The 14,401-nt window shown below is 29.7% G+C and overlaps 2 protein-coding genes across 2 annotated transcripts; one reads left to right on the forward strand and one right to left on the reverse strand.

Annotated features, from left to right (window-relative positions):
* The first annotated feature begins 769 nt into the window (after positions 1-769).
* LOC127255756 (uncharacterized) lies at positions 770-1,342 on the forward strand. The gene has a single exon (XM_051281475.1). The coding sequence runs from the start codon at positions 881-883 to the stop codon at positions 1,103-1,105; it is 225 nt and encodes a 74-aa protein (XP_051137432.1). The 5' UTR covers positions 770-880; the 3' UTR covers positions 1,106-1,342.
* An 11,460-nt stretch (positions 1,343-12,802) lies between these two features.
* On the reverse strand, positions 12,803-13,420 carry LOC127255846 (uncharacterized mitochondrial protein AtMg00860-like). Its single transcript, XM_051281597.1, has one exon. The coding sequence runs from the start codon at positions 13,418-13,420 to the stop codon at positions 12,803-12,805; it is 618 nt and encodes a 205-aa protein (XP_051137554.1).
* Positions 13,421-14,401: the final 981 nt, after the last annotated feature.

Raw genomic sequence — 14,401 nt, forward strand, 5'->3', positions numbered from 1 at the left:
AATTGAGAAACTAAATAAAACAAATATTTAATATTATAAATTAACATGCGACTAGTTTATATCAACTTTAATAGTAATACATAAGCTGGTTTCAAAGAAAATCATATATATATAACAATTTTAGTAGCAAACCAAGCACAACACACTAAACAAAATACATTTATCTTAAAAAATATTAAAAAAATATATATTCATTCTTTTATCTAAATTTGGGTTCTTCAATGAAAAATTCTTTCATCTTTATTTAATAAAAATCATACTAACACCTTTTATATAAAAATTAAGAAGTAACAAAAAATGTACATTTAAATTAAAATTTATACTTAAAAATTTAGAGAATTAGAAAATAATAAATAGCTTATCGGGTATATAAAAAGTTTATTCGCTTAATATTTTTAAATAAATTTATTTTTATATCAAGTATAAAGAGATGTGTATATATATTAATTTTTAAATAATATTATCTCCGTTCGATTCTGAGAATTTCATTTATATTTTTTCTTTTATAATATTAACAGAAGAATATTTATATAAAAAATATATAAATATAAAAATATTTTTAATATTAAATATAATAGTGTAAAAGGTAAATATGATCTTCAGCGGAACTATGAGAATCGTTAAATTATAGCCTAATCACAGTGTGGAAACTTCCAATCAAACCCACAGTTTCTGGCAGCTTCTTCATCCATTTATATATTTTTTTTATTTATTGAACGAATAATATTTTATGAATATTTCTCACCTATTAATATTATTATTATTCTAATTATAATTCCGCCATTGAATATAAGAGCAATAACTTCCGGTGCGGTGAGGCGAGTTCAGTTCCCAATTCCCTCTCTCTCTGAGACTGAGTAAGGTTTGAAGCAGCGGAGACATGTTCCTTGTGGCCATAGTGGCGGAGCTGCTGGAGGAGTACACGGTGGTGGTCACGCGCGTGCTGGAGCACATCCTGCACGACGCGCCGCTCCCCTTCCCCCGCCGGGTGCGTTTCCTTATTCTACGAAATCTCCCCTTCGCTTCTCCTCCTTCCCTTCATTCTTCGCACCGCCTCCCCACTATTAATAATTCCTCCGCCGATCGTCTCCTTCAGCCGCTGTGAATGTAATATGAATCTGTACATTCCTGACCTGTGTACTCTCGGTTTGGTTTTTTTTTTTTTTTTTTTGAATTCTAATACGATGTTGTTGATTGGGATGAGATTCGGATAAATCTGATTTTTGTAAATTGAGATAGATTGGCAGTGTATCCTGTTAGTACTTTCTGTAGTTGTGAGTAATCAATCTGTAGAGTTATGGATCCAAATTTTGATTTACCCTTGCTTGTTTGTTGCTGCGAATTGGTGAATTGGAACCTACTTTGTTTGTCCGTCTTCTTAATTTGCCGATTGAATTTATCTTCTGAATGCTCTCATAACAAAATTGAGATTTTCATTAATTGGTTAGAAGTGGATCAAATGAAAGTTGAAACTATACAGCTTTGCTGATAATTTCGAAGATTTTTGTTTCTCTTTTGTTCGTTATTTTCAAGTGATAACTATGAATTTTTGTTGGTAAACATATGCGTACGGACTTATCATTCCATTGCTGCACTATATACAATCTTAGGAATATTTTGATATTTTTATTTAAAATAGCGGTTTAAGGTCATTATATATATATAATATACATTAAATATAATTCTGAGAATATTTTTTTATTTTTAAAATAAATAATTATTTGTAAAATATTTTTAAAAAATAGATGTCGGGCATAGATTTAAAAGAAAAATAATAGTAATTAAAATACAAATTTTAAAAATAAAAATAAAATATGTAAAATATATGTGTTTTTGTTTACATCTTGATTTCTACGTATAAAAGCATCTCTATACTCACTCGCGCATATATATATATATATATGTATATATATATTATTTACATACACGTATCATACACATAAATATATATATATAGTTATACTTATTTAAAAAATATATATATAAATAGTATATTCAACGATTATACTTAAACTTATTTTTAAATTAATATTATCCAAAACTACACGCTTACATGTTATATAATACTCTATTTATTTGATCACTAAATGTATATATTTTTATTTTGAATTGGTCAATTATAAAGTAATTATTTAAAAAATATTTTACGTTTTTAACAAATATTATTATTTTAATATTATATTATTATTTTTACACCAAAAATAAAAATAAAATTATTTTTATATTATTTTTAACTATATATTATAATTAAATATTATTATTTCTTAAATTCTATCCAAAAATAAAGTAAATGTATACTTATTAGTTAGACGGAGAGAATATATTTTATATACTTACAAATTATTATTCTCACACGTGTTTATAAATAAAATTAATAATTTAATACTCATTCCAATTCAATTAAAAATATATTTTTTTACTATTCTTTTATATCTTATTCAAAAGTATTTTTTTATTTTAGTAGAGGTAACTATACAATATCAAAATACCTTTACTATTTAATTAAATTATATATATATATATAATTACACATCTAAAAGTCAAAAGTCAAAAATAAAATATCTTATACATTTTTACTAACTAATAAAATACTATTTCCTTTGTTCCGTATATGATGTCTCTTTTAGTGTAGATAAGGAATTTAAAAGATGTATAATTAGTAAATAATTAAAAATATATAAGTAAAAATAATAATTATTTAATAAAAATAATTTTAAATTAAAATCAAGATAACTAATTAGTATAATTAAAATTAAAAGAATTATAAATTAAAAATTTTAAAATGAAATTAAAGTGTATAATATTTTTCAAAAAAAAAAAGTGACAAAATAAGTGCGACAAACGAAAATGAAAAGATTAACACCGTAAATGGGACGAAAAAAGTATTATTTTTTTATTTACTACAAAATTCTAAAGAGGTATATTGAAAAGAGATGGAGAGAGTATAAATATTATTGGTATTGGATATAATAAAAAGAATACTTTAAATATTAAAATATTGAACATACTCAAATATGATATCTGCATATAATCTGTATATAACAATTATATTCGATAAAGATTGTGTTTACTTGTTAATAATAATTTTAACTTTAATTTTTAAAACAAAAAAATATGTATGTATACACAATAAAATTATTAAAAGAATGATTTTAATATTTTTAAGAAAATATTTATTAATACAATATGTATTAAATAAGAAATAAGTTATGTATATATATATATATATACATTTCTAGAATCTAATAATTCATTAAAATTTATTTAGAATGTTTTTAAATTCAAAATATCTAAGAAATAAAATCAAATGGACACTTATAATCAAAATGACTTGCTAATGAAATCATGTACACTTGTAATCAAAATGACTTGCTAATGAAATCATGGATATTTTATTATTATTAGTGTCGTTGTCGATTGTAAGACATAAATTTTATCCAGATGAAGCAAGTAGTCAATCACAAATTAGCATGAGAGAGGAATAAACAAAATCGATATGTATACAAGTAACAAAGACATAAAACTTTTTGTTTGTTTATGTTAATAAAATTCCTCATATTAATTGTTTTGACATATACTACAAAAATAAAATAAAATAAAATAAAATAAAATAAGAAAATAAAAATAGTCACCATTTTTTATTGTTAGCGTTAAAAAAAAATAGATATTGAGTGCAAAATGTACATTGTGCAGCGGATGGTAAATGACATATTTTGTTTCATTCCGTTTCAGTTTAGAAATTACAAAAAAAAAATAAAAATAGTCAATTTGTCTGATATATATGAAAAATATTATATGACTATTTCAGTGTAAAAAGTTTTACTATGAAATTCGTAATCAACTTAGAGGACAAAATATCAATCATGTATACAGCACGGAGTGATAGATAAAATTGTGAGAGACACTACCAAAAACAGGTCTTTTGTAACGGTCAAATATTCGTAACTAAAACTCATTTTTCGTGCAAAATAGCTTTTTGTGTCGTCTTTGTTACGGATTTTGATCGCTACGAAAAATCGCGGTACAAAAAGTCCGTGTTGCAACAAAATCCGTAACAAATATTTGGTGGTTAACTCTCAAAATAAGCACGTGTTAATTATATTTGCTACATTTTTTGGTATGTAACAAAAACATCAATCATGTTTTTGAATCGACAAATATCCGACACAAATAATGCGGAACAAAAGTTGAATAATGTCAGAGAAATAATTGTTACGACATATGTCCTAATAAAAAAATGCGTTAGAAATGTCTAATCTTGTCAGAAAACTTCTTGTTGCAAGATTTTTCCGTAACAACAATACATTACAAAAGGATTGCCCCCTAACAAATAAGTTGTTTGTTACAAAATTAGTCCGCAACAAAAAGTCATGACAAAAGAAAAGCAACCATACATTACCATTTGTACCGGCCACTGTCCGTAACTAAAAAGACGAGTGTGGCATAGTAGTTTTGTCGCCATAAATAAATTCCATTTGTCCGTATGATTAATAATAATTTAAAACTTAATCTTATCATAATTGTTTCCAAATCCATGGTAATACTACACATGGTCATCGATACAACGATGTTCATAGTCCAACCAAAAATAAAATATTAGTCGTCAACGGTGCTAACAAAACATCCCAATAAAATACCAATCCGTACACCAACATAACCTACTAAATAACGATAAGCAAAACAAAAAAGTAATACGTAAATAGATAAATCTGATATCATACGTAAGTACAATCTTAAGGGCAACTCATAAATACAACTATGAATGACCCAGCTCGTCGAGTGCAGAATCATGGAGTATGCAATCACGGGCGGTGAACCAACTGCAATGTGTTTTTAATAATATATAAGAATTTAATATAAAAATTGAAGTAATTTAATTTCCAAATGAATAAAGTAAATAAAAAAAATGCGTACATCCTGGTAACAAATACAAGTATAGTAACAAATAAACTCGAAAAGCACTAATAAAATAGGCTGACCCTGAATATGCTACTTTGCAACACATTAATCAAAATGAATGATAAAAAAATGCTTCACTTGCTACAACAATGTTGTATCTCAAAAAGCATCAGTGCATTTTGATATCTTCATTTTGCTTCACACATAGTCAAACAAATGGAGAACCTCGATTGTTATATAATACCATCAAACAGATCCTCTAAATTCTCAACATCATTCAGAGCTAAAAGCTACTCAGAAATTCATCATTAGCAATAGAAATAATCTTCAGGTTGTTCCCAAGGATAAATTATCCGACCAAAGGAATAATGATTTAAAAATGATAAAATCACGAAACACGCTTCCATAAGTGTGGACATGACTCCCACCTTCTATTCAATGCTGATGAGAATATCTGATTCATTAGAACTTCACAATGAAGTACAAACCTACTAGTAAATAACAATTATATTAAACATCGACAAAAATTGAATCCAAGCTTAATTAACAAGTTCTACACCTAAACAACTAAATAAACACAAAACTAACTTAGATTTACAACCATACCAATCTAAGTTAATTAAAGGAGCAACCCATCTTAGCCAAGGAAATTCAAGAAACAGAACATAAATTATCCTACTGCAACAACAAGGTTAAGGAACTAGATAGAAATTAAACAACCTAAACAAATCTAATCTAACCTACAACAATCAATACATATACAAACAAACAATCAAGAAGCAAACTTATATATTATCAACATTCAAAACCAAGAAAAACTTCCTTGATTGCAGAATTTTTCGTGGTGCAGAATTTTGGAGGGGGCTGAGGGGAGAGGCTAATCTACTAAATCCTCATACTTGCATATTTTTTTGCCTTTGAACAATTGCGGTTGACACTGAGGAGGAGCTACAATTAACAGAGAGAAAAAAAATCAGCCATAAGGCTATTTAACAGAGAAAAAAAATCAGCACATGGGTAGAGCTAAAGCTAATTCCAACATCAACCAAAGTAAGACACATGTCATTTGTTAGGGCTAGCACAGTCTACTCTTAATTGCCAATATATAGTTCAAGGCATATAAAAAAAATGAATTTATCAAGCATTGCAAATTTTCAGCCGCATTAACTCAGATGCAACTCCTATCACATTAATGTAATCTAAACCGAAATTCAAGAATATAAAGAAAATATACAACACAGACAAAAAAATATTACATTGATGTACCTTTGAAAATAATGGTAAAGCATCTAAGGCAATTTTATCAAGATTCGTCTCTTTTTGGAATTATCAAGGGCCAAGACTCCATTAGTAACTTTCTTTTGCTTAAAGCAAAAGTGTCAAGAGTACTTTATCAGAGTGAATCATGGGGGACATAGAAAGTTTTTTCCCCATTATTTACATTCAACACTCACCAGTTTCTTTTGGGAACTTCCGAATAGCCTGAGACAAGCCAAAACAAAGTTGTTCATTGCTCATCAACTCATCCTCCAATTAACTTTCACCAAGGATTAATGCAACCATTATTGTATATCAACAAAAATTTTAAAACTAAATTGATAAGATGAACAACCGTGCCAGAGCATGTTATCCAATTCAACTCTATTTAGCTAGCGATGGTAGAAACTAAAGCATACTCAAGTACAGAAAATCCTAACATAATTACAAATGCATTCTAACAACTAACAATAGCAACTTAACTATTTAAAACATCATATCGTTCATAAGAGCAATTCTCCGGGGTGTAGTACAATTTTGTTGGCATTTATGGTTTCAATGTCTTTAAGTGGCTATAAAAGATTCGCCTGCAATAATCTAGTCCCACAGTGATTTATTAATATACGATACATTATTTGAAAAAACATGGTATCATATTATAATATTAACAAGGATAAATAATTCCATTTAGAAGTAGTGAAGACTTCAAGGTGAGGCATGGTGAGATCGGCACAACTCCAATGACTCTTTTATTCCATATATTTACATACGCGAATCAATCGCAGAAAATTATAATGCAAGTATATGTTACTTACGGGACCAACTACATTTCTGCAGTGTTTAATGTTATTCTCCTGGAAATGACTCAAATGTTAATGCTTAGATTGTCATACAAAATCCTCATCTCAGAGTTTTCTCCACAAATATCCCACATCACACAACCATATGAGTGTGATTGGATCTTGGAATTCAGCTCAACTAACAAAATTTTTTCAATTTCCAATTTTAAGCTATAACATATCTTTTGCACAAAATTAGAATAACCCAAAGCAGCAACACAACATATAATTAAATAATTTTCAAAAACAAGAGATTTGTAACTAGATATCAACAAAGCATTTGTTGCTACTCCAAGGAAGTAGAACACAAAAGGAAACAAAATCAAGAACACGGTAAGAACAACTTATCCTTCTTTCTTTCGCCGGAAAGCTCCTATTGGTGACAATGGTGTCTTCGGTTTTCATCTCCGACATCAATCAGCGATCACGAACGAAACAGGCGGACAACGGCTGCTCTAGAGAAGAAGAAAATGAAACAAAGAAGAAGAAGTAAACGAAGAAAGAAAGGAAATGAGGAAGAAGAAGCGGAAGAAGAAAACAAAGAAGAGGAGGATGAAGAAGGATAAACAAGAAAAAATGGAAACGAAGAAGAAAAAGTAAGAGGAAGAAGAAGGCGAGAGGCGGCTAGGGTTTGATGTTTATATCAGGTTTGGTTTTATTTTATTTTTATCTTTAATTTAAATTATTATATATTAATAGAAAAATAATCAATAATTAGAAGAAATTGAAGATATTTTAATTATTTTTATGAATTAATTTATAATTAGCAATGAAAATATAAAGCATAATAAATTAATTAGTTTCAGTTATAAAATTAAATTTTGTAGTTAAATAATAAATTTGAAGTAATTGTATATAATTATTTTTTATAATTATAATATTAAAATTTTTGCTACCGATTGAATTTGCAAAAAAAATATATATATTACAACATCTTACCTTATATGTAATTGCTACTGATATATTATCGAAATAAATATTTTTTTAATTTTAAAATAATTTTATATTGATTTTTTTTATTTAAATAGAAAATTTTAATATTAACTTATTTGTTACGGCTTGAAATGCATAACAAATATGTATATGATAACATCTCGTCCAAAATGTGTAATTGTTACGAATAAATTACTGAAATAAATAAGTTTTTTTAAAATTTTAAAATAATTCTATATAGATTTTATATATATATATAGAAATTTTCAACATTTAGATATTTGTTACGGCTTGAATTGCGTAACAAATTTATATAGGACGACATCCCGTCGAAAATGTATTTATTACGGATAAATTATCGAAATAAATACAAAAAAAAGGTTGACCAACCATTAAACTTTTTATTCCGATAAATTTCGTAACAAAAGCCACTTTTTGTAGCAGACTTATTTTGACGGACAAAATACTCGCTACAAAAAATCAATTTTTTGGTAGTGAGAATTGTTGTGAGGAAAAATTATTAAAAATACTCACGAACATGGTAGTCTAATTCTCCATGGTTTTGAAGATGTTTTATAACTTTAAAGATGACCGGAACTTAATCCAAAGAAAAAGAAACTAGAGATCCAATTAGGGATGATATCAATTTGGAGGCACTTTTACTCTCAATTAAATTGGTTATCTGTTGGTATTATTGTTGTAATGTAACAATTGATTACGCATGTTTATGCAAGGTGAATTTAGTACTAACTGTTTTGAATGTTGTGATTTTAGTCCTTACAAATTTGGTGAAAGGTGGTAGTGAGCTAACTCTTAAATTGATATCCTTAAAGGTAGGTTTTTATAATTCAGTTTGATTATCAAACTTATCGCGTTATTCATTCCTTTGTGGTCAGTCGTGCAGTATTAGGCAAAGTGAATCAATTGGCCCACCAAAGAAAAAATAATAATACTAATTATTACTAAACTTAAAAATATATAATTAAGTCAATTTATTAATTTTATACTTATTTTACGAATAAATGACAGTTGCATGTTAGACAAGACTCACAATAATAAATAACAAAAATAAAAGTACTTAATTATCACTAAAATTACAAATCTATCCTCAAATCAATTTATTAGTTTTATATTTAGTTCATTTATTCATCTTCTTCCTATCCCACTGACACGGCCACACTTACATTACACTACTAACACCAATTCAAATATAAGTAAACGATAAATATGCTATAATCCCTCTTAATTATTTACATATATAACAACCTGTTAACCTGCTATATTTTTTTTTTCTCAGCAAAACATAACATAACTCAACAGTAACCTGTTAACATTCACCAAAAGGATCTCAAACCATATCAAAAACTACACAATCGACATACTATTTATAAAAACACCATACAACTTCTAAAACAGACGTAATATAGAACAATAGAAACAAAACAAGCTACGATCCTGCCCGCAGGTCATCATCTATGTACACGGTAACTCAAAATGCCTGTAAAAGCGCTACGGCTACTCCAGTCTGACCATCAAGTCATATATCATCAGGATTACCTACAATGTATAAACTGAGTTAGATTTATAAATCTCCGTAAGTAGAAATTATGCATGATGTGAAGTTTATCTCAAAATTCTCACTATGCAGAATGTGCTCTCGTTTGAAATCACCAATTTATTTATGAAATACTCTCCAAGGCCCCTAGACACACTGCTATACACCGGAAAGAGTTCAATATCCACATATTCAAATCAAACGATGGCCTACACCAGGTAGCCTACACAGGGTTTCTACGCAAGGTTTCCCTGGGTCGCTTCTTCCCAGGTCACCTCTTCCAAATGCATTGTTTATGCATTGTATGTAAAGTCACAATAGACGGTGGCCTACACCAGGTAGCCTACACCAGGTTTCCCCAGGTAGCTTCTCTCCAGGTCGCCTCTCCCGCCAACGGTGTATAATCCGCGGTCTAACATAATAAAACCATCTTATTCCACTTCAATGCATGATATGCATGCTTAATGAAAATGCAATGCAACATATTTCGAAATATACAGATATTATTGAACTCACTGGTTCAAACCACATCAATTTTGGAGCTCAAAGACTCCTTCAACATCAAATATAGAGTTCACAGGCTCAATCATATCACATACAGAGCTCACAGGCTGAAACCAATTTATATACGGAGCTCGCAGGCTCAAACCACATAATCACATAATATTAATCACATATTACAGTTTTCTGATATTCACATATTATCAATCAAACATAAATAACTCAAAAAATAATATATTTATGCATTGTAGTTGCAAATGAATTTCTACTTACCTGAAATTCGCCAAAAACGTCAATAACCCTAACTCTTAAAGCCCTTTTCACGATTCCAGTATCGTATCTAACAACAATTAATCAAAAATATTACCCAAATTTACTAAATAATTATTTTTACTCAAAACCTCCTTTACTTAGTAAAAATAACAATAATTCGTGAACACGGAAAAATACCTGAACTAGTCTTTTAACGAATTCGGCGTAATTTTTTTTTTCTTTTTCTTCGCGTATCCTTACCTTTCTCCCTCTCTTCGGCAATTGTTACGGAAGATGATTTGATTGAGGTGGGGGGTGGGGATTATTACCCCGCCCCACCGCCTTAATTTTATTTATTTATTTATTATTTTTATTTTATTTATTTAATTATTCTATTTATTTTACTTTTTATGTAACTACTATAATAAATTTTTAAGTGATCTATATTTAAGTTACATCACTAATATCCAAATAATTTACCCAACCTATTTGTATCATACTAGAATCTCAGATAAATTATGATAATATTTTCTTATTAATAAAAAGGTAAAACATATACCAAATTATAAACAATTTAACATTCAATAGTAAAATAAATAACCTAACATCACCAGTGACATATAAATAATATAAAGTGCACTCAAAACATGAATTATTCTGAACTGATTATAAATTAACATATACATAATATAAACAAAACATATAATTAAACAATTGATACTCAAGTAAACTAATGTATGCAACTCATGAAATATATTTAAACTACCATAAATTAACATATAAGTAATTTACCAGCATCTAAAATATGAAATATATATTGACCAATAAGTAGTGAGAAACTCGGGTATCATATCCTCCCTTTCTTATAAAAATTTCGTCCTCGAAATTTTACTTACCTGAAGAGTTCTGGGTACTTAGATCTCATTTCATCCTCTCTTCCCCAAGTAGCTTCTTCTAGTGATTGATTTCTCCATAGTACTTTGACTAATGAAATCTCTTTGTTTCTAAGTTGTTTCATTTCTCTCATTAGAATTTCTACTGGAACTTCTTCATAACTTAGAGTTGATTTTAGCTCTCTAGGTTCACTTTTCAAAACATGTGATGGATCTGCTATGTATTTTCTTAATTCTGATACATGAAACACATTGTGTATTTGAGACATGGATGTAGGCAAATCAAGTCTGTAGGCCACTTCACCAATTCTTTCAGTAATGGAGAATGGACCCACGTATCTTGGACTAAGCTTTTCTTTCTTTCTGAACCGCATTACCCCTTTCATTGGGGAAACTTTTAGAAATACCTGATCACCCACTTCAAACTCTAGCTTTCTTCTTCTTTTATCAGCATAACTCTTTTGTCGGCTTTGAGCAGCTTTCATTCTTTCCCGAATTTGCACTACAGTTTCACTCATTTCTCGAATCAAATCTGGACCCAAAATTTTTCGTTCCTCAACTTCATCCCAGTGTACTGGAGATCGACACTTTCTACCATACAGTGCTTCATATGGTGCCATTGCGATAGTAGACTGATAACTGTTATTGTAAGAAAACTCAATCAAAGGCAATAATTTGCTCCACTAACCTTGGAAATCTAACACACAAGCTCTGAACATATCTTCCAAAATTTGTATCGTTCTGTCTGACTGTCCATCTGTTTGTGGATGGTATGCAGTGCTGAAAGATAACAGAGTCCATAATGCTTTATGCAAACTCCTCCATAAATTAGATAAAAATCTGGAGTCTCTTTCTGAAATGATAGTGAGGGGTACACCGTGAAGTTTAACAATTTCTTGTATATATATCTGAGCATAACGGTCCATAGAATATGTAGTGTAGATCGGTAGAAAATGAGCTGATTTAGTCAATCTATCAACAATTACCCAGACTGCATCATAACCTTTGACTGTCTTGGGAAACCCTGTAACAAAATCCATGGTAATATTCTCCCATTTCCACTCTGGAATAAACAAGGGCTGTAAAGTTCTTGCTGGTCTCTAATGTTCTGCTTTGATCTGTTGACAAGTCAAACATTGTTCTACATATCGAGCAATGTCCCTTTTCATACCTGGCCACCAATAATGCAATTTCAAGTCCCTATACATTTTAGTGGCTCATTGATGTACAAAATAAGGTGTCAAATGTGCTTCAACTATCACATATTCACGAATTTTATCAGTATCTGGGATATATAACCAGTTTCTGTATCGGAGTACGTCATTCTCTGTCAACTGGAAATCAGAGGGTTCACCTAAAGTGATATCTTTCTTCACCTTAGCAGAATACTCGTCATGTTGTTGTCCTGTGTGAACTCGATCTAGCAATGTCGGTCTGAATGTTAAAGCTGCAAGTTTTGCTGTTACAAGTCCAGGTTCAATAAGTTCGATGTTCATCTTCTGTAGGTCAAGGAGTTCAGGTTTCTGATTTAAAGTCATAGCTGCTACTCTTTCTACTGATTTTCAACTCAATGCGTCTGCCACAACATTAGCTTTACCAGGATGATAGTTGATCACACAGTCATAATCTTTCACAAGTTCTAACCATTTTCGTTGTCTCATATTCAATTCTTTCTAGGTGAAGAAATATTTCAAACTCTTGTGATCGGTATAGATCTCGCAACATTCACCGTACAAGTAATGTCTCCAGATCTTGAGCGCAAACTCCACGGCTACTAACTTCAGATCATGTGTAGGGTATTTCTTTTCGTACTCTTTCAACTGTTGAGAGGCATAAGCGATCACTTTATCGTTCTGCATCAATACACACCCGAGACCATTCTTCGAAACATCACTGTAAACTTTAAAACCTCCAGTCCCGGTTGGGATTGCTAAGATAAGAGATGATGTCAATCGTCTCTTCAATTCTTGAAAGCTTTGTTCATATGATTCTGTCCATTTATATGTCACATTCTTCCTGGTCAATTGTGTCAAATAAGAAGCAATTTTAGAGAAGCCTTCCACAAATCTACGGTAATATCTTGCCAGTTCGAGAAAACTACGCACTTCTGATGGATTTGTAGGTTGTGGCCAGTTATTAATGGCTTCAAATTTGCTTGGGTCAACTGAATGTCCTACTCCCGATATCACATGTCCCAAGAATACAACTCGATCTAGCCAGAATTCGCATTTCTTGAACTTTGCATACAACTGTTTCTCTTTTAGAACTTCTAACACATTCTTCAGATGCATCGCATGCTCTTCTTCAGTTTTAGAACAATCAAGCATTGAGAAGATTGTATGATTTCAAAAATAAAAAATCTTTCAGTTGTATTTGTTTTTTTCTAAACAATTTGAGCAATTAGTAAGTGTTTATCGTTTGCGATTTTAAGCTTCAATTGAATATTTGAAATGGATTATGTTTCGAAGATTTGTTTTTCGTGATCATGATGAGAGTGAAAGATCAATGAATAAAGGTAAATTTTTAGAAATTTTACATATACTTTCGGTGTATAATTCTAATTACGAAAAAGTGGTTTTGAAAAATGCTCCTGAGAATTTTCAAGTGATTGATCCTTCAATTCAAGAGAATATAATTAGTGCTTGTGCAAAAGAGGCAACTAAAGAAATTATTGAGGAACTTAATGGTGGTTTTTTTTCAATTCTTGTTGATGGGTCTGCAGACATTGCTGATAAGGAGCAAATGACTCTTTGCTTGCGATATGTTAATAAAAGAGGATAAGTGCAAGAGAGATTTCTTGGTATTGTGCATGTCGGTAATACTACTTCTTTGATTCTAGATGATACAATAGAGTCATTTCTAATGAGACACTCTTTAAGTCTATTTAGTCTTCGAGGCCAAGGATATGATGGTGCTAGTAACATGCGATGGTCAATTAATGGTTTGTAAACTTTAATTTTGAAAGAATCTTCAATCTCCAGTTATGTTCAATGTTTTGTCCATTAACTTCAATTGACATTTGGTGTTACTTCTCAAAAGAATAGAGATGTTAGTTGACTATTTAATGATGTTCTTGTACATTTGTTGAATTTTATGAGGGGTTCACTCAAAAGAAAAGAATTTTTTTAATAAAAACAAGCTGAAATTGCTGCGCAAGCATTGTCTTTAGGGGAAATAGAATTAGTAAAAGGTTTAAAACAATAGCTTCAATAGCTTGTATTAAATAAACCTAGAGATACTCATTGGTGATCAAATTTTATAACAATTGTAAA

Source organism: Andrographis paniculata, unplaced genomic scaffold, assembly GCF_009805555.1.
Source record: "Andrographis paniculata isolate CXL003 unplaced genomic scaffold, ASM980555v1 Contig54END, whole genome shotgun sequence".
Taxonomy (NCBI): Eukaryota; Viridiplantae; Streptophyta; class Magnoliopsida; order Lamiales; family Acanthaceae; genus Andrographis; species Andrographis paniculata.